The sequence below is a fragment of the Geotrypetes seraphini genome, chromosome 7 (assembly GCF_902459505.1).
Source record: "Geotrypetes seraphini chromosome 7, aGeoSer1.1, whole genome shotgun sequence".
NCBI lineage: Eukaryota > Metazoa > Chordata > Amphibia > Gymnophiona > Dermophiidae > Geotrypetes > Geotrypetes seraphini.
Window position 1 is genome coordinate 116,815,058 of NC_047090.1, and position 20,510 is coordinate 116,835,567.

The 20,510-nt window shown below is 44.8% G+C and overlaps 1 protein-coding gene across 3 annotated transcripts in view; it reads right to left on the minus strand.

Annotated features, from left to right (window-relative positions):
• The window catches only part of SPTBN5 (spectrin beta, non-erythrocytic 5), a 349,132-nt gene that overhangs the window by 73,500 nt on the left and 255,122 nt on the right, over positions 1-20,510 (minus strand). For all 3 annotated transcript variants that reach the window (XM_033951049.1, XM_033951047.1, XM_033951048.1), the window contains exons 45-49: positions 19,990-20,111; positions 6,906-7,068; positions 6,377-6,565; positions 4,935-5,012; positions 1,198-1,370 (exon numbers count right to left, since the gene is read on the minus strand). In XM_033951049.1, the coding sequence (XP_033806940.1) occupies positions 1,198-1,370; positions 4,935-5,012; positions 6,377-6,565; positions 6,906-7,068; positions 19,990-20,111 (725 nt within the window). The remainder of the gene's footprint in view (positions 1-1,197; positions 1,371-4,934; positions 5,013-6,376; positions 6,566-6,905; positions 7,069-19,989; positions 20,112-20,510) is intronic.

The window sequence follows — 20,510 nt, forward strand, 5'->3', positions numbered from 1 at the left end:
CCAACAATGAACTGCCATAGTTAAATAAAATTGGATATTCAGCATCAGAACAGGGAGACCGCCCGGCGTTAAATACCCAGATCCAGAAGTACTATTCGGTTAGTAGTGACTTTCAGACCGCTAATCCGATAGCCAACTGGGTAAAGTTAGGACACCTTTTTGCCCAAGCTCTGGATAGCGCTGAGACAGCAGATGAAATATTCAGTGGTTGTATGTCCCTCTCGCTGGCAGTTAAATTTTAACGCACATTCCACTCGCTCTTCACTGGAATAACCTCTGCCTGACATTAGGATTGAAACATACTATGATGGATTCTGAAAAAAATTAAAAACTCTCTTCTTTGAAAATATACACACTACAGACATCTAACTAGAAACATCTAATGTCACTAAATCTCATACTCATTTCAAGTATTATACCAGTAGTCTTAAAAGCTCAGTCCCACCTCTCTCCATTACTCTGTTCATAACTCTGTCCTCCTGTAACTACCATAATGTAGCATATACATTCAGTTATTCCTTATACCAGTGTATCGTGGCAAGATTGCGGGTGTGCCGTGGGGCGCTGGCGAGGAGAGATTCTGGTGCCGGCTGACTGCTTACAAGACATGCCTCTCATGGCGAGAGGCACGTCCTGAAGCCAGTCAGCCAGTGCCGGTGCCTTTCCTCACCTCTCCTCCTCCAGTGTAGTAATAGCACCAGCGTGCTAATAGCAAGCTCAGGCCCCATCTGGAGGGTCTCCACACATGCGTGGACATCAACTTGATGACCTCATCATGCTTGTGATGTCATTGCGTCAACGTCCGCCCTCCAGTCACGGCTCCGAGTTTAGTTTGCCGTGGCTTCAGAAGATTTGCGGGACACTGCCTTCTATTAAAAGACACCTTGAACCTATTTAGGCATAGCACGATCCAGAAATACTGGATTAGATTAATTATTGACATTAACTAGCTCATTAATCATTTAGTTGCATTTGCATCTCAGGATTGTGCTCAAATTTGGGTGTGCAAATTTGAGCACCCTTTATAGAATCCAGGGGATATTGGACACATAATTTTATAAACACCTATTTATATACTGAAACTGCTTAATAAATTGTCATTTTGTTGCACACCAAGGATGACATTACAATTGAGAAATACAGGACCTTAAAGTAAACTCCAAAAAGTGAAGAAGGAAGGCTCTAGGGTCCAGTTACCTGTGCAGAACAGACTGGCATTTACTGGCAATATTGGCCAAGTCGTAGTGCTTGTCCTGCCTCAGCTGCAAGGCAAAGGACTCCATTACGTTAATCTTTTCCATCTGGGCTTCCAAGGCTTTTTCGAACAATTCATGCTTCTGTTGGAGACTCTCCACACTAGCCAGGGAATCCTGCAGAGGGAAGCAGCAGTGAAACGCAGTTACTGTGGTGTTACCAGAAGTTCAGCCCTAAATTCAATTATCTAGACCACAGGTGTCAAAGTCGGTCCTCGAGGGCCAGAATCCAGTCGGGTTTTCAGGATTTCCCCAATGAATCTGCATGAGATCTATTTGCATGCACTGCTTTCAATGCATATTCATTGGGGAAATCCAGAAAACCCGACTGGATTCCGGCCCTCGAGGAGGGACTTTGACACCCCTGATCTAGACGCTGCCATTAGAACAAAGAGCCCTTCTCCACATGTCTCTGCAAGATGATAATTTCGGATAACCAGGAGTCAAGGCAGTATGAAGTGCATAAGTATTCAGCATCTCAGGGCATCTTCTCAGATCCCAGTTTACATTGTATATTTGCTTTATAATCTTGAAAACGCTTATCACCTTTAGACACTGTTTAAGAGAAAATAAATAGTCGTGACATTTACTCTGCTGTCCACAACTGAAATGTTAAATACTATGTGCTCCTTTTACTAAGGTGCGCTAGCGTTTTTAGCACACGCAGGAAATTACCGTGTGCTATGCTTCTAGAACTAACGCCAACTCAATGCTGCCGGGTCTAGCGCATCCGGCAATGTAGCGCGCGCTAAAGCCCTAGTGCACCTTCATAAAAGGAGCCCTATATGTTATAAAATTTGTACAATTCCTATCTATTTGTGAATTTATTTTTTAATGTTTGAAAGAACCCTAAATTAGTCTCCTGGTTTCCGACAGTTTAGCCTGCATGCATTTTAGTGACGGATTATCAAAACGGCTTATCTCTGTCTTTAGCGAGCTTTCCAGCAGTCTCTGATACTGCCATGCAAATGGGCTCTTCAACATTAAAATAAGCACTCCAGTGGATTCTTTAAAATTGCCAAGCCATGTTCTAAGAGTGCGTTAAACCCCGTCAGCAGGAGAAATGCCCACTCTCTCCTGCTGCCAAGCGAACACCCACAGCAGCAGGAGATATGCCCATTCACTCCTGCTGCTACACAACACCCCCCCCCCCACACACACACACAGTGGGAGATATGCCCACTCTCTCCCGCTGCCAAGCAATCCCCCCCCCCAGCAGTGGGAGAGATGCTATGAGAGGGGTCTTAAACAACCTTGGCCAATCAGAGCCTCAATCCCCTCCCCGGTGCATCCCGTTTTTATAAACTATATTGCTGAAGGGTTGTCGGATAAGATTTGCCTCTTTGCGGATGATACCAAAATCTGCAATAGAGTAGACACACAGGATGGTGTGAATAACATGATGAAAGACCTGGCGAAGCTTGAAGAATGGTCTGAAATTTGGCAGCTAAAATTAATGCTAAGAAATGCAAAGTCATGCATTTGGGTTGCAAAACCCGAGGAAATGGTACCGTGTAGGTGGTGAAGAACTTATGTGCATGACAGAAGAACGGCACTTGGGTGTGATTGTACGTGATGATCTTAAGGAAGCCAAACAGGTTGAAAAGGTGATGGCGAAAGCTAGGAGGATGCCAGGTTGCTTAGGGAGAGGTATGGCCAGTAGGAAAAAGGAGGTATTGATGCCCCTGTATAAGACTTTGATGAGACCTTATTTAGAATATTGTGTACAATTCTGGAGGCCACACCTTCCAAAAAATATGAAAAGGATGGAATTGGTCCAGGGGAAGGCTACTAAAATGGTGTATGGTCTTTGTCATAATGCATAGGGGGACAAACTTAAAGATCTCAATCTGTATACTTTGGAGGAAAGGTGGGAGAGGGGAGATATGATAGAGACATTTAAATACCTACGTAATGTAAGCGCACATGAGTCGAGTCTCTTTCATTTGAAAGGAAACTCTGCAATGAGAGGGCATAGGATGAAATTAAGAGGTGATAGGCTCTGGAGTAATTTAAGGAAATACTTTTTTACAGAAAGGATGGTAGATGCGTGGTACAGTCTCCCAGAAGAGGTGATGGAGACAGAGACTGTGTCTGAATTCAAGAGGGCCTGGGATAGGCACGTGGGATCTCTCAGAGAGAGAAAGAGATAATGGTTACAGTGGATGAGCAGACTAGATGGGCCATTTGGCCTTTATTTACCATCATATTTCTATGTTTCTCCCGCTACAGAGGGGAGCGTTGTGTGGCAGCAGGAGAGAATGGGCATCTCTCCTGCTGCTGAGGGGGGGGAGGTGAGATTTTGAGCGTGAGTTCCAGGTATTGCTGAGGTCCTGAAGCTATTGAAAATATTTCTGATTGAATATATCTGAAGGGTAGTAAATCTATAATAGCTGTACAAGAAACTTGAAATACTAAATGAAAGTATAAAGAGTCAAATAACGGGGTGCTTTTATGGAATGGTAAGTTTATTCCATAGGTCCTCAATGACTTTTGTAGGTTTTTGAATTACAGTCGACTCCGCTTAAGTCTGCAGTGTCCTTTATGACTGTACCGATATCGGAATTAGTGCTGTCAGATGATGTGGGCACATCGTTGTCAAAGGCGACATACAGCTCAAACTCTTGTGGTGAGAGTCCAACAGGGAGTTCGATGGACGAAGTGTCAGCTTCAGTTGTCTCATTTTTTGCCTGTTGCGATATAATCATGTTTCTCCTTTGTTGCAATGGCTGTATTGGCTTCTGGTGGGGGCCCAGATACAATTTAAGTGGCAGATGATGAAAATGACTGCTTTACGCAACTTGATGTTGAACGAGAGCAACAGTGCCAAGTAACAGGCATTTGGAGGTGCAGATCTCCCATATCTCAGCAACAATGCCAAATAAGGGGTTAAGCTGCTGTTACTTATTCATACTTTATTTTGGAATTCCGCTGTTAGTTATTTTGTCGTATTAAGGGTGTGCACCCCCTGAGATCCGAAGGGACAGTGATATTGTGAGTTCTGGATTTGGCCAGGATACATTTTGAACAGACCGGGAAAGGATCATTTTCATTGGTGGGCCTGGTGATTTGGAACCAGCTTCCATTCTCCTTAAGGCAGATGATTAATACAGCAGTATTTAAGAAACATCTGGAAGGCTACCTTTTTTCCTGATATAGGCAATCTGGATGATGGGAATGGGATGAGTAGTTGTGGAGTGGTGTTGATTTTAATGTGCAGTATCGTAGGGGGTGAGGGAAGGCTTGTGGGGTGGGGGGAGATTGATGGTATAGTTTTGTGTGATTTGTGGTTGTTTGGAGGGGATACTTTGGGCTCCTTTTACTAAGCTGCGCTAGCGTTTTTAGTGCGCGCTGCAGTTTAGCGCATGCTGCCCCCCCGTGCTACGAGGAAAAACTAACACCAGCTCAATGGAGGCGTTAGCGTCTAGCGTGTGCGCTAAAACCACTAGTGCAGCTTAGTAAAAGGAGCCCTTTGTTTTTGTGTGAATTTTATTGTGCCCTGCCTCGGAGGTGGGATATAAATATATTACCATGAAATAAAAAAAACTACATATGCAAACATTTTGTCAGTAAAAAATAAGGAACTGTGCATCCTTCTATATTCACAGTGCCATCTTCTTCCTATGACTTGGAACCTCCTAAGTGCACTATAAAAGCAAGGAATCAGTTTACACTACCTACCCCCAGGTCTTCGTTGGCGAGAAAAGCTTCCTTGCTGCTCAGCCAGCTCTCATTCTGTTCTACATAGCCAAGGAATGTCTGTGCATAGGCAGGAAAAGTGTAAGAGAATATGCAATTCCTTACCCAAATCTTTTATTTTTACAAAAGTGCTAGAAATCCACACACATCTCAGAAAAGCCTACTTATCTTTGAAATTAATTATTGTTATAGAAAAATTACTAGATCAGGCAGGGGTAAGCAACCTTCTTTTACACAGAGGGCCACATGAATGTCAGCCCTATCTCTAGGGGGCCGCACACATAACATTTTCTCCCCCCCCCCCTAAAATCAAAACCACCACACACACATAAAAATCCCTCCAACATAAAATTTTTTCACCCACATATGGTCTCCATTTCTCTTCTTCTCTATTTGCCTTCCCCAACAGGGCCGGCATTAGGGGGATGACAAACAGGGCAGCTGCTCTTGGCCCCAAGGCTCTGGGGGGGCCTCCTCATTGGCCAATATTTCCTACCACTTCTAACTGCACTGGTTGGACATCACCTTTACCTTTGTTCTCATCCATTTTTGTTGCAGGGAACTGCCGGTTGCAGGAGTGACTCTGAAGTGCAGCCTGCAGTCTCCCTCCATGCTTTCCTTCTGCCGCGGTCAATCCCCAATGACACAACTTCCTTTTTCTGCCTGGTGTGGACTGAGGCAGAAGGAAAGCATGGAGGGAGGCTGCAGGCTACGCTTCAGATTCACTGCTGCAGCCAGTAATTCCCTTTAATAAAAAATGGATGAGAACAAAGGTGAAGGTGATGTCAGACCGGCAGGTTAGAAGGGGGAGGACATGCCGGCCAGGAAGCCCCCTGGACCAACTGTTTTTTGGTTTTTTTTTTAAGTAGAATGGGGGAGGGGTTCAAAGAAGTGCCAAACTGGAAGTGGGGGGTGAAGGGTAACAGCTTATAGGGCCAGAAACAGAGGGTACTAGACAGATGGTGGGCAATGGTCTGAAGAGAGAGAGATGAGAAAGGGAGAGAAGTTGGACGTGGGGTGCTGTGGAGTTAAGGAGAAAGAGATACTTGAAGGGAGGACCGTTGAAGGGAGTCATACACACGGCAGGAGGGTGGAGAAGAGGGCACCTCCTACCCTTGTTAAACCACTGAAAAGATGTCCTCTGGAATCAAATCTGGTGCCATGCAGACAGAGACTGGACCTTAACCTTAATGAACTCTAGAGAAACATACAGAAGAATAGTAGACCTCCATCTACTCTATTGTTCCTTAATGAACTCTGCCATCTGATATCAGAATCAGATGCTAATTTTCCATATTTCCTCAGTCACAGTGCCTCTAATAATATGAAAACTCTTCATGGAGTTTTCTGGACTGGGAACAACTTACATACCAGTTGCAAGAATGTATTTTTCCAGCCACTGTTTTATCATCTCACCACCTTACCTGCAAATCCCGAGCCTGAGCCATTCTGAGATTTTGTTCCTGCCAGACTTGGACCAAGTCTGACCAGGCCTCTTCCAGTTTGGAGAGCGACTGTTGTATTTCAGGAGCTGCATAGTGGCCAGAATCAGCAAGTTTCTGTCCGGTGCGCTCAAGTGAGTTGAATCTTTCTCTTCGGGCATCAATCTCTGCCTGCGCCACAGAGAACAGATAGATGGGTAAATATTCAAAGGAAAATGTTTGGATAACTGCCGCTGTTACCTGGATATTTCCCTTAGCCACTGCTATCTGGTGATATTCAGCAACACTGTTCAGAGAGTGCCATTGAATATCCATGCAGACTATCCAATATAGTAAGCTTATTCTATAATGCAGTTCATAGCAAACTGTGTGCCACTACGGCAGATTCCACATGTACCTTGAGACATCAGCAAGGAGGAGAGGTGCTGGTGCCGGCGCTGGCTGACTGCTTACAGGATGTGCCTCTCTCTGCGAAGCCAGTGGGATAGGAAGCCTTCAGACTCATGCTTACCTTTCTTTCTTCATGCACCTCGATCATCATCTCAGCCTCAGTAGTGCTTTTGGAAAGAGCTTCTCCTTTAATCATCCCTTGGACCTTCTGTGCCCAGTCCAGCAGCTCTCTACTCTCCGAGTTAAATTTCTGTAGCTGATATGAGGCCACCAGCTTCTCCTTCCTGGTGAAAGGAACATTTTTGATTTGAATTTCTGTAGCTTTTGTCCTTCTTTTTTCTGCCCTGCCATGACTGATTTGCTTGTACAAACAATTTCCCCTTACAGTGCTCCTAATCAGGAGACTTCTCATTCCATAGCTGCAGTTTTGTTATGATATTTGTCCTCAGTGAAAATCATGGCACTTGGACTTAATTATTCACCTTTCCAAATCCCAGCTCAAGAAGAGTTAAGAATCAGGTGCAGTAGGTATTTTACAGATACACTGATACAGGAACATTTTCACTGATAAGACTGGAGCAAGGCTTTTTTTCCCAATCAGTTTAATCCTTCCAGGAGCCTTGTGATTTCATTGACTGAGGTTTACAATGCCCTGCCTTTCAAGCTTTTATGAGGGCCACTGAAAAGTTCTCAGCCCAACCAAGAAGAGAATGATGTGGAGCCATGAAACTTACAAGTTATTCCACACTTCTCTTGACACTTTTCATGGCTCCATATCATTCTCTTCTTGGTTGGGCTGAGACCTTTTCAGCGGCTCCTCGTATTTACCTCGTGTAAAAACATAGCATAGTGTAGACATTTTTGGGACATGCCCTGAAGCATGTTCTTACAATACAATACAGAATTATTTCTTTCTGTTCAGTTGATTCAATTTGGCATACATACAGGATAAGAAGTTAGCAGTTTCTAGGAATTAACAATAAAATGCTACAATAAATAATTTACCCCCTCCTTTACTAACACGTAGCGTGGGTGCGGCGCTAAAACCTGTGTACGCGTTAGTAAAGGAGGGGGTTAATTTTGGCATTTGTAAGTTGATTTCTGGCATTTATAATCCACTTAACCATTAAGTTCTAGGCAGAGATCAATCCAGCAAGTTAAAATGCAGTTAAAAGATACATTTACAGTAACAACATTAAGAAATAGCATTTAAAAAATAGCACTTACATAGAACACAGAAGCATACATAAAAGGTGATTACAGTTACCGGTAATCATGATATTAGAAGGGAACCCAGAGACTTAAGTTGATAGGGTGTAAGCCTCTTGAATCATGGATGTTAGGTCCCTACCAAGTTTGAGCTGCCTAAGGGCTCCTTTTACGAAGGCGCGTTAACGGCTAGCACGGCCGGTGGTTTAGCACGCGGTATTACGCTCGTTAAACCGCTAACACGCCTTCATAAAAGGAGCCCTAAGTCTACAGTGTAGACGCCTGGAGCTGTGAAAGTTTTATGCCACTAAATTTCTGTATAACTGTCAGAAATTCAAGTGTGATATACAGTAGTACCTTGGATTACGAGTATAATCCGTTCCAGGAGCATGCTCGTAATCCAAAATGCTTGTTTATCAAAGCGAGTTTCCCCATAGGAAATAATGGAAACTTGCTTTGATGCGTTCCCCCCCCCCCCCGAGAACCGGCATTGCTCCCCTCGAAGGCCTCCCCTCTGCGATCAGGCACCCCCCCTGCGATCCGGCACCCCCCCTGCCTCGAACCGGCACCCCCCCGCCACGATTGGGCACCCCCCGCCACAATCCGACCCCCCCCGCCACGATTGGGCACCCCCCGCCACAATCCGACCCCCCGACACGATTGGGCACCCCCCCGACACGATCTGACATCCCCTCCGATACAATTGGGCACCCCCCCCGCCGCTTCTTACCTTCATCTGGGCACTCTTGAAGATCGGCCTCCTCGTCTGCTGGGCCTTGAGCATCTGAGCATGCTCAAGGCCTGCGAGTTCACGTTCACGTTCAGAACGTGAACTTGCAGGCCTTGAGCATGCTCAGATGCTCAAGGCCCAGACGAGGAGGCTGACCTTCAAGAGTGCCCAGATGAGGGTAAGAAGCGGCGGGGGGGGGGGGGGCCCAATTGTGTCGGAGGGGGGGGTCGGTTCGTGTCGGGGGGGGGTGCCCAATTGTGTTGGGGGGTCGGATCGTGGCGGGGGGGTCGGATCGTGTCGGGGGGTGCCGGTTCGAGGCAGGGGGGGTGCCAGATCGCAAGGGGGGTGCCGGATTGCGGGGGGGGGGGGGCTCGTAAATCGAGCCATGCTCGGTTTCTGAGGCACCGATTTTGCAAATGTTTTGCTCGTCTTGCAAAACACTCGCAAACCGGTGCACTTGTAAACCGAAGTACCACTGTAGTTCAGTGTTGACTTCTCAGCTCCTGCCCCCTACTGGGATCATGCCAAGCATGGGTATTATTTCCCCAAATCAAATCCTTTCATGGAAATATTTCTTAAAAAGTCAGGTTTTTACTAAGCAGCAGAAGCGCATATAACCCAGAGTCACTCTGAGCTCCAACCGTAGGAAGTTCCATAACTCAGTTCCTATACCTACTAGAGTTGAACTAAAAGTCCTCTTTAGATGACAGTCTTTGTGGCTTGAGAATACCAATTTAATATTTGTCAGCAATCTAATAAAATACCATAACACTAATAAATCAAGTAGAAGCATTCATATTTCATTAAGACCTTGTCCTGGGATTTGCTAAACTCCTCTTCTATTTAATGTAAGCCTTCTAGAGCAGGGATGAGCAGCCTTTATACACCACTCAGGGCTGCATGAATGTCAGTATTATTTCTAGTAAGCTGCATTCAGAAAATCAACAAATGCAACATACAATTTCCTGCCAACACAACTCAATGGGATGACTGAATGAACATAAATTATTATTAATGGGACAGAGTCGGCATGGGTTCAGCCAAGGGAGGTCTTGCTTCACCAATTTGCTACATTTCTTTGAAGGTGTGAATAAAGATGGATAAAGGATGGCTGAATGATGTAATGCAGGGGTGTCAAAGTCCCTCCTCGAGGGCCACAATCCAGTCGGGTTTTCAGGATTTCCCCAAAGAATATGTATGAGATCTATTAGCATACAATGAAAGTAGTGCATGCAGACAGATCTCACGCATATTCATTGGGGAAATCCTGAAAACCCAACTGGATTGTGGCTCTCGAGGAGGGACTTTGACATCCCTGATGTAATGTATCTGAATATTTAGAGAAAAAACCTAAAACAAGCTTAAGAGACATTTGGAGTATAGAAACAAAGCAGCATATTTCCGCTACGCAATGGCCACGGATTTGGATTTGAAGAATAAGATGTACAGCATCAGCATCTATGAGACAAACTTTTCTTTTTTTTTTTGTTTTATAGAATAGTTTGGACTCCTGTTTGTTTGCAAAAATTGGATAATACAAAGTCTAATAGATGCTGGCACTGTCAACTTGAAGTAGGGACGCTGGATCATCTGTTATTTTATTGCCAGTTGATACTTAATTTCTGGAAGTCAATTTGGGGCAAAATTAATTTGGTTTTAGGGGTCTCTATCCCATTGTCATATGATGTGATTTTATTTGGGACATTGTTAAAACTTAATAATAATAATAATAATTTTATTCTTGTATACTGCCATACCCAGTGAGTTCTAGGCGGCTCACATCAATTAAATTAGGATCCGCGATGACATGCAGATTTACAACATTTTTTCAGAGATTGAGCGGCGAGGAAGGGAGAGGATAGAAGGTAGAGAAGAAATTATGAGGGAAGGAGAAGAACAGTGCGAGGGGTGAGGTGTTATTGCAGGAGAGGGGGAGAGTTAAGGGTCCTGTTCGCTGAATAGGTGAGTTTTGATTAATTTCCTGAAGCCAAGGTATGAGGGAGCCTCGAGTATCATTTGGGCTAGCCATGGGTTCAGTTTAGCTGCCTGGAAGGCGAAGGTTTTGTCTAAGAATCTTTTGAGATGACATAGTTTTAACGAGGGGACGGCGAACAGCTGAATTCTACGGAATTTCTTATTGGTGCAATTAAGGTTAAAGTGAGGATTGATGTATCTTGGTGATGAACCAAATACTGATTTGTAGCAGAAGCATGCGAACTTGAAGAGAACTCTGGATTTGAATGGCAGCCAATGAAGTTGGTGGTAAAACGGGGTGATGTGTTCCCATTTATTCAGGCCAAAGATGAGATGGACGGCGGTATTTTGGATCATCTTCAGTCTCCTGATGGTTTTCTTCATGGAGCTTAAGTAAATTATATTGCAGTAGTCCAGAATGCTGAGAATGGAGGACTGTACTAGTAGGCGGAAAGAGGTGTCGTCGAAGTATTTTTTATGGTGCGGAGTTTCCAAAGTACCGAGAAGCTTTTCCTGACTGTGAGGTCGGTGTGATTTTCTAAGGATAAATGTTTGTCAAGAGTGACTCCCAGTATTTTTAAGGTAGGTTTGAGGGGAAAAGTCATTCCTTTCAATTGGATTGTGGTGTCCTTGATTTTGTCATTGGGGGTGGCTAGGAAAAATTTAGTTTTGTCCGGGTTTAGTTTCAGCCTGAATGATAGCATCCAGAGTTCAATCTGATTGAGAATGTTTGTAATGTAGTCGAGTAGTTCTGGTGTGAAACTGGTTAGAAGGATGGCTATTGTGATGTCATCTGCATAGATGAAAAATTTGAGCTTGAGGTTATGTAGGAGGTTTCCTAGGGAGGTCAGGTAGATATTGAACAGGGTGGGGGATAGGGGGAGCCCTGCGGGACACCGCAGGTGTTGTCCCAGCTATATGAGAAGGAGTTGTTCTTGAGTACCTTGTAGGATCTGTTTCTTAGGAACCCCTGGAACCAGTTGAGGACCTGGTCGGAGATGCCGATGTGAGTCAGGCATTCAAGGAGAATGTTGTGGTCAACTAGGTCAAAAGCACTGCTCAAGTCAAGTTGTAAGATCAGGGCACTTGAGCCCTGACTAAAGAGTGTGTGGAGTTGGTCGAGAAGGGAGGCTATGATGGTTTCGGTGCTATGGTCTGTGCGGAAGCCTGATTGGTAGTCACTTAGGATGTTGAATTTTTCCAGGTATGCGGAGAGTTCCGCCTTTACCACCCCTTCTGCTATTTTGGTGAATAGGGAGATGCTTGCGATCAGTCTGTAGTTAGATGGGGAGTTTGGTGGTTCTTTCCACGTTTTTTATGATTGGGGTAATCATAATATGATTGCTCTGGTGGGAAGTTTCCTGTGGATAGTAGAAAGTTAACCCATGTCATCATGTTGGCTTTGAAGTGGGTTGGGGCAGTTTTCATGATGTTTGGGGGGCATGTGTCCAACTTGCAGAAGGAGTATGTATATTTGTTGTAGTAAGTATTAAAGGTTTGCCAGTCAATTGTTGTGAATTGTTTCCAGCTTAGGTTTGTTCTGGACCCTGGGTCTGGGTTAGATATATCGGAGTCTGGGAGAATGGGGAACAGCTCGAGGGGATTGGTCCTGGTAGGTAATGTTAATCTTAATGTTTGAATCTTGGTGTTGAAGAAGTCTGCTAGGTTGTTGGCAGTTAAAGTGGATTCTTCATGGATGTTTGTGATAGTCTCAATGTTGTATAGGTTGTTAACCAGTTTAAAGAGGTTGCTACTGTTGGTTTTAATGTTACCGATTTTGTGAGAGTAGAAATTTTTTCTTTTTTCCTTAGTGAGGTTTTTGTAATTTTTTAGTTTAAATCTCCAGGCCAGTCTGTGTTCTTGGGTTCCGGATTTTTGCCATAATCTTTCTGCTTTTCTGAGATCCTTCTTTAATAGTAGCAGTTCTGAATCGAACCATCCCTCCTGATTTGTGGTTCTAATTCTGAGGGTTTTAATGGGGGCAATCTCGTTTAGTATGTTAGTACTGTCCTTGATCCAGGAGGTCATGAGTTGATCCATTTCTTTGGTTTGATTAGTGATTGTTTCGAAGCGGGACCAGAATTCCACTGGGTCTATCCTTCCTCTGGTGGTGTGGGTTTTGATGGTTCTTGTTTTGCTGCTTTTAGAGGGTTTATGTTGGCATCCTATGGAGAAGGTACAAAGTCTGTGATCAGACAAAAGAGAGTCTGTCCAGTTGCCTTGTTTCCAATAGAATTTGGGGTTGGACTGTTCTTTGGAGGAGAAAGTCACCAGGTCTAACTGATGACCTCTTTGGTGGGTTTTGATTGGGGGGGATTTGGAGTAGTCCAATTGATAAATATAAAAATAGACTTCTTCTTATAATGACTGGGGTGGCCATACAATTAATAACTAGGAATTGGAAAAATTGGGATAGTTGAATTTTTATTTTTGGTGGGAAACATTTTGTTTATATTATCGATATGAAAGGATGATAGCGGAATAATAGATTCCAACAAGATGGCGGCCAGTTAGGTCATCAACTGTGCTGTCTCCATCATCCCTCTTTTTGTTTTTTCTTTGTCTTATTTGATTTCTTTTGAATTTTTAATTTACTGGTATTGTTTCTGGTCTCTATCACTCTCATTTGGGAGCTCCTTCTTGTTTTTATTTGTTTTTTTAAGTTCACTTCACTGACTCTTCAGTCTGTCAGTTACTCCGGCCCAACAGCTGAGGGGGCCTCTCACCTGCTGCTTGGATGGTTCCATGTTGGCGGTCGAGTGATGTCGGATTGGGTCCTGTTTTTTTCGTGGAGAGTGAGAGAGATTTGGTTTCGGCTCCTCTTCATCTGAGTGCTGATTACCACATACTTCCGTTTCTTTGCACATGAGGACGTGCAAGTGGGGAGGAGGACGGCGCATCGGAGGGCTCAGAGGCAGTGCTATTGGAGAGAGAACGGCCCCAGAAGGATCCCAGCGTGAAGTCGGGAGAGCTGTTGTCCTGATTGGGAGGTCGCCGCGATCGTTGGAGGATCCCGAGAACATTTACGACAGCCGTCGGATCTGAAGAGGATGGCAGTGGCCGTTTAATGCAACTGATCGCCGAGTGGCGGTTGACCGGCTGTTTCAAAGACCACCTGATCCTAACGACACGCCTGCATTTGTCACTGCCTGACTTTGCTCTATATAACTAGCCTGCATTTCGACATTGCATTGTCTCAGATCCAATTAGACAATCCTGCTCTCTGACACTGTCTTAACTCTGATTCAATATGACCTGTCAGCTTTTCAGCAATCATCACTACATCATGGGAAACCTTATGGCTGGAATATCGTTTAGTAACTGGGTTCCATATTTCAGGACTCAAGGGGCATAACAGCTTCACTCCTTGGCATGTAGTTATGATCTTCTAACATCTGATCCTATTGTTCTGATTGGAACTCTTTTTATTTATTTCTTATATATTTTATTTATTTTTTATCGTTATTATATTTCTACTTTTAATCCTAATTTTAATTTATTCAATGAAATCTTGTTGGGATGTTTCATATCTTGTTTCTATCTCTGTCTTTACATTTCACATCTTTACTTTTCACTAATTGTTTTTCTCAGGTACTTTAGCTAGACTGTGAGCCTTCGGGACAGTTAGGGAACTTCCAAGTACCTATCTTTACTTACTTATTATATTGTATCTTAATGTATCTTTACTGTAAACCGCTTAGAACCTCACGGTATAGCGGTATATAAGAAATTAAATTAAATTAAATAATCAGGGAATAGTAAGATTTTCAAAGTTATTTGGAGTCCATTGGAATCATTTGTTAAATAATAACTCAGTTACCAGAATTTATTTGGTCTACACTAGTGCTGCCCGATTTGCGATTCGAATCGATTCACTGATTCACTTCGGGTGAATCGATTTGAATTGATTTTTTGTAAAAAATCAAACTCACTGATTCGTCGGTCCCCTTGCTAGAGACCCCTTCGGGCTTTCCCTCTGCTACCGGAATCCTTCCATCTAATGTAACTTCCGATTTTGCGAAACCGGAAGTTACATCAGAAGCAAGGACTCCGGTGGCAAAGGGAAAGCTGAATGGACTCTCTGTGTGCAGAACGGCAGCAACAAGGTGATTTTTAATTGGTTGGCTGGCAGCAGATGCTTGCGTCTCATCTTCGCATGCACGCTTATGCTTCCCCTGGAGCCTGGCAAACGCCCCCGATCCACCACCTTTATGCACCGCTCTTGCTGTTGCTGCTCAGTGGCGCACGCCTGCTCTCCTGGGTCCTGCCAGCGGCTGGCCTTTCATCAGCCACATGATGGCCAGAGCCCCGCACACCTACGAATGCCGGGTGACGTGGTGGCACACGGGGCTCCCAAGGAGCGGTGCAAGCGCATTGGATGTACTGCGGAGATGCTTTTCACTCGGCTTTTGCAAGGTCGCGTCTTCTGCAGCTCAAGGGAAAAGTGTTTGTCCGCTGTGCAAAGTGCCCAAAGCTCTTGGTAGGTGCCAGAATGCATGAATGTTGCCCTCTGCCAGCCAAATACTGGGCTTCTGTGTTGGGAGTCAGAGCTGGGGGGAGAGGGGAGATGGACTTGGAGTTGGTGGACTGGAGAAGGAGAGATGGGGAGAAGATGGATGGTGGAGGGGGGAAGATGGACTTGGGGGAGATCAACTTCTATCGTATCAAGCAGCCTTATGGGGCAAAGACCTGGAAAAACTAATTACACACACAAACAACTATGGTGAATTTAGGAAACACCTAAAAACATACCTGTTCTCGAAATACCTAGATAATGAATCTGGACAATAGACCCCCATCACAATCCCACCCCCAAATCTGATCTTGTAAACTGTTAACCACTAATCTCTAACTATGAATGTTCCATTCAATTTATAGAATCTTTCTAATTCATTGTAAACCGCATAGAACTTCACGGTCCTGCGGTACTCCAGGTGGTAAAGGCCAGCAGCGTGACGGATTTTAAGAATAAATGGGATACTCTTGTGGGATCTTTAAGGAAGTAAATTCAGGGGGGGGATACTTGGAATGGGCAGACTTGGTGGGCTGTAGCCCTTTTCTGCCGCTTTTTTCTATGTTTCTATATAAACTGTTGTTGTTATTATTATTATTATCATGGAGAAGGAGGATGGACTTGGGGGAGGGAGAGATAAACTTATGGGAGAGGGGAGATGAAGCAAGCAATCCAATACAAGATTCACTAACAAGGAAGTAGGATCATGATGATGCAGAAGATACCAGGAAGAAAACCGAGTCTACTTTTGATGATAATACTGTAGAGTGGCTGGTTTTCTGGAGGCGTTGATAATGCTACGGACAAGCTGAGAGAAAAGAAATTCAGCTGAGTTCAGCCCGAGAGATACCAAGCTGTCAGGTACAATGATTACAGGTTGGGATGAAGAAGAGCTCCTTGATTCTGTGTAAGCAGAGAAGGAAAAATTGGACGGGGGATGGGCTCCCTGGTGCTGAGTTGAAGTAGAAGGGAGAACCAATGTTGTCTGGACCACCAAGGAGCTGAGTATCATGGTGGTTGACTCCTGCTTGAGTTTGAAAAGAGTTTTCAAGATGAGAGGAGTGGGAGGAAATGCATGCAGAAACATTTGTGTCCAATCCAGGAGAAACGCATCTGCTTCCAGATGATGAGGTGAGTAAAGTCTGGAGCAGAACTGGGGCAACTTGTGATTGCGAGGAGCTGCGAACAAGGCCACTTGCGGAGTGCTCCATTGTGCAAAGATAGACTGGAGAGCTGTCAAGCTAAGTATCCATTCATGAGACTGAAGAATTCTGCTAAGGTTGTCTGCCAAGGAATTCTGCTCGCTTTGAATGTAGATTGCCCTCAGGAAAAGGTTGCGGGCCATCACCCAAAGCCAGATCTTTTGAGCCTCCTAACAAAGTGGAAGAGAGCCCGTGCCTCTTTGCTTGTTTATGTAGTACATTGCCACTTGATTGTCAGTACAAAGGAGGAGGACTTGATCGCTCAGAAGATGTTGGAAGGCTTTCAGTGCATAGAACACATTGCCCTGAGTTCGAGCAAATTGATTTGACATTTTCATTCTGTGGCAGTCCAAAGGCCCTTCTTTTGAAGACCGTTCACATGCGCCTCCCAGGCATACGGGGAAGCATCCGTTGTGAGCACCTGGTGATGAGGAGGTAAGTGGAAGAGGAGATAGATTGGAGGCGGTCATCCACCAGTGGAGTGCCTGTTGAAGAGCTGAGGTGACAGAGATATGCTAAGAGAGTCGATCTGTCGCCTGACACCACTGAGAAGTGAGGACCCTCTGTGGAGTGTGAAGATGTAGTCTGGCAAGTGGTGTCACATGAACTGTGGAGGCCATGTGGCCTAGGAGAAACATTATGTGCCTCACAGAGATTGTTGGAAGATGAAACACCTGCTGGCAGAGGTGAAGCAAAGTGGTTAGACGATCTGGAGGAAGAAACGCCCTCATGAGAGTAGTATCGAGAATGGCCCTGATGAACTGCAGGCATTGAGTCGAGTGCACTGGTACCGCTGGTGCCGCGCTACAGTCCAGTGAGGAAGCTGCCGATGAAGAGGCACTCACCACTATAGGGACCGTGCGCTTGCGGGACTTACGCAAGATTGGAATGACTTGACTCAATGCAGCTTTGACCTGCATCCCAGGGGGTGAAGGGGAAGGCTTCTTAGCCAGTTTACCCAGAGGAATATCGTACTGCGACACTGGAGTCAAGGTGGGTGGATCTGCCGGTGTCGACACTCGCATTGTCTTGTTGATGCAGTCGGTGTAGGTGACGATGTCAGTTCCCCCTCCATAGCGACACCAAAAAGTTGATGCTGCTGAAGAATACGATTTTTTAGAGTCCTCTTCTGTAGAGTGGAGCAGCGTGTGCAGGTCTCTGGATGGTGCTCAGGTCCTAAACACTGGAGACACCAATGATGAGAATCGGTGATTGAAAAGGGCCGAGCACAGCAACCGCACTTGTAAAAACCTGTCGAGGATGTGACATGGACGGGAAGACCGCTTGTGCTAAATTAAACTCTATGGCGAGACACATGAAGAGGCCCCGCTGGGCAAAGCCCACAAACGAGAAAAAACAAAATAAAAGCAACTTCCTTTTTTTTAACTGAAGTATAGAAAAGAAGTAAATAAGAAAAAAATGACAGAAAGACACTATCTGTGAGAGAGGGAAGGCAGCAAAAGAAAAAAAAAAAATTTCAACAACCGTTGAAATCAGGGCAGGATTAACCAATAGGCCAAGTAGGCACGTGCCTAGGGCCCGAAATGGTTAGGGGGGCCCAATGAAGGAGGGCATCAACATTGTTTTTTCCAAACGGCGATGGGCCCCTCCAGCATCGATCAGCAACGTGGGCCCCCCCCTCAATCGGCAATGCGGGCCCCATCCCGATTGGCAATGCGCCTCCCCCCATCGACGGAAAGTAAGACAAGCAATCAATGCAGGTAAGAAAGGCAACAGGAGCTGTAATTGTGCAAGCGGTGCTGCTTGCCCAAAGCTTCCCTCTGATGCAGCTTCCTGTTTCCGCCTGGCCCCATGGTGGGGTGGGGTGGGGCAGGGGGCCCATTGTACTTGTGTGCCTAGGAGCCCTCGACGAATTAATCCTGCCCTGGTTGAAATGCAACTTCTTAGCTCCACGGAAACTAAGAAACTGAGGGACCATGCGCCTATGTCAGGCGGGAAGGCACTCGCGCTTGCACGGGACTTAAAGTGGCGATACACTTTTAAAGTATCCGCTTCATCGTGGCTACTTTACAAGGAGTCAGTTACATCTCTCGGGTTATGTGGATTCACCTCTGTACCCTAAATGCCTCCTGCAACCCCACTCGTTCATCCATGCCTTTTGGTCCTGTGTGAAAATTAAACATTTTTGGAGGCAGGTCTTATCTTACGTGGAGGGTGTCTTGGGTTGTAAGCTTCCTCTCTCCGCGGCTGGTCTTTTACTGGATAAATATGAGGCCTTTTGTTTGCCTGGTTGGGGTCAGCGTTAGTTTATGCGACGAGTAGGCATCCTGGGGAAGAAGGTGATTCTTTCCATCTGGATCGGAGACACTTTGTCCTCCTTTTGGGCCTGGAGGAATCGTTTGCATGCTCTGCTGCTGCTGGAACGGAGAGACGTATGTCACAGCTTACATCGAAAGCGACAGTTTCTTCAGATTTGGGACTCCTATCTCCAATCCTTATCACCGAGGGCTCAGAGTGACATTTTGAATTCCTTATAAATCTCTTAAGGGCCAGAGTTCTGTGAATTGTCCACGCTGGGGCGCCCGGGGTGCATGAGGGGACACAATTTTTCCCTTTTGTTTTGTTTTCCTGCTCTCTTTTCTTCCTATTCTCTTCTTTTTGGTATTTTTATTGGTGTATCTTCCTTTTTTTTGGGGGGGAGGGGCGCTGGGGTTTCGGTATCACTCATCGGCAGTGGGCTATAAGAGTCCAAGCTTACTGCATTGTGGTCTTTCCTTTGTTTCTGGTTCTGGGGGGCTGGGGGTGGGATGGGTTAGGGCTGGGGATGTTGGATCTATTGCTTTGTATTTGGTTTTATTTACCTATTGCTTAAAGGTTGTTGGTTTCCTGTTGGTTGGATTTACGTTTGAAAATAAAAATTGATTCAACATAAAGTGTCCATACTGGGGTTCCGTCGGTGACGTAACCCATGTGTGAGAATATGCTACCTGCTTGTCCTGGGATAATCTGCTTTAAATCACAGCTTCTAGTTTGGTTTGCCTAGCTTATGCCTAGGAGAATAATGAAGTACACTATAGAGAATGTTTTCCCTTTTCTTGGGAACCACTTCTGGAGATGATGGAGAACTGTGAATGGGAACTATTTTTTGCCTTCACTGATTGTAAATTTCAAGTGCTTTGGTACATCAGCAGCTCAGATAGCAAGTGACCTCAGTTTGCAGCTATGTAATCTCAGAAAGACCTATTGAGTTTGAAGAGGGACGTTGAATTAGTACCCACCATGAACACAAGATGTTGCTAACATCACTTACAAATTGGATTCTGGTTCTAACTCGTGTAAATAAAACAAATCATTTGGACCCAATCGCATTTTGACCTCTTTGAGCTAATGGATTTTCCTGACCCAGGAATAAGAACAACCAAGCAAGGTCTGATCTACAGCCAAACTTGTCCTGAGAGAGGCACGGTAAGGCCTGGCCAGTTAGGACTTCACCATGAGTGGTCTACTACTCCAACTGTTTTAACTGTTGTCTAGTGAGGAACTCAATGGCCCAGGTGGAAATTGGAATTCACCCATACAGGTGCTCTATTCACATTATACATTTAAATTCACTTACCTTTGATTGGCACCTCCCTGGAACTGAAGCCAGCTGTCTACCAACTCCCTTTGCTTTATGGTTAGTTGATTATTCATAGCTGGATTCCTCTCAGACAGAAAGTTTGATTGCAGCTTTAATGCCTGCAGAGAAAAGTTTTAATTTATTTGTTGCTTTATAAGGCTGGGTTCTGGTAGCTTTCACCATTTTCCAAATGAAAATTGATGGGGCCTTTCAACAAAAATCCAAAAAGCATTTTTCTAGCTATGTGTTTTACGCAATTCCTCTGTTCCCCAGCTCCTCAGAGACTTACGAGAACCACAATGGAATGAAATTCAGAGGAATTCAAAGAATATTAACATCTGCTTCCTCAGTGTTGAAATTCCTGAGTGTTTTATGGACCTATGCCTGAAGGCTGATCAAGGATAATAATAATTTAGCAGTTAAAGAATCTCAGGCTTTAAGTGTCCTTGTAGATGGGCCCAAAAGGGATTGTGTTATCTATTTCATTTGTTTACAGAATCTGGACAGTTGGCCTCTTT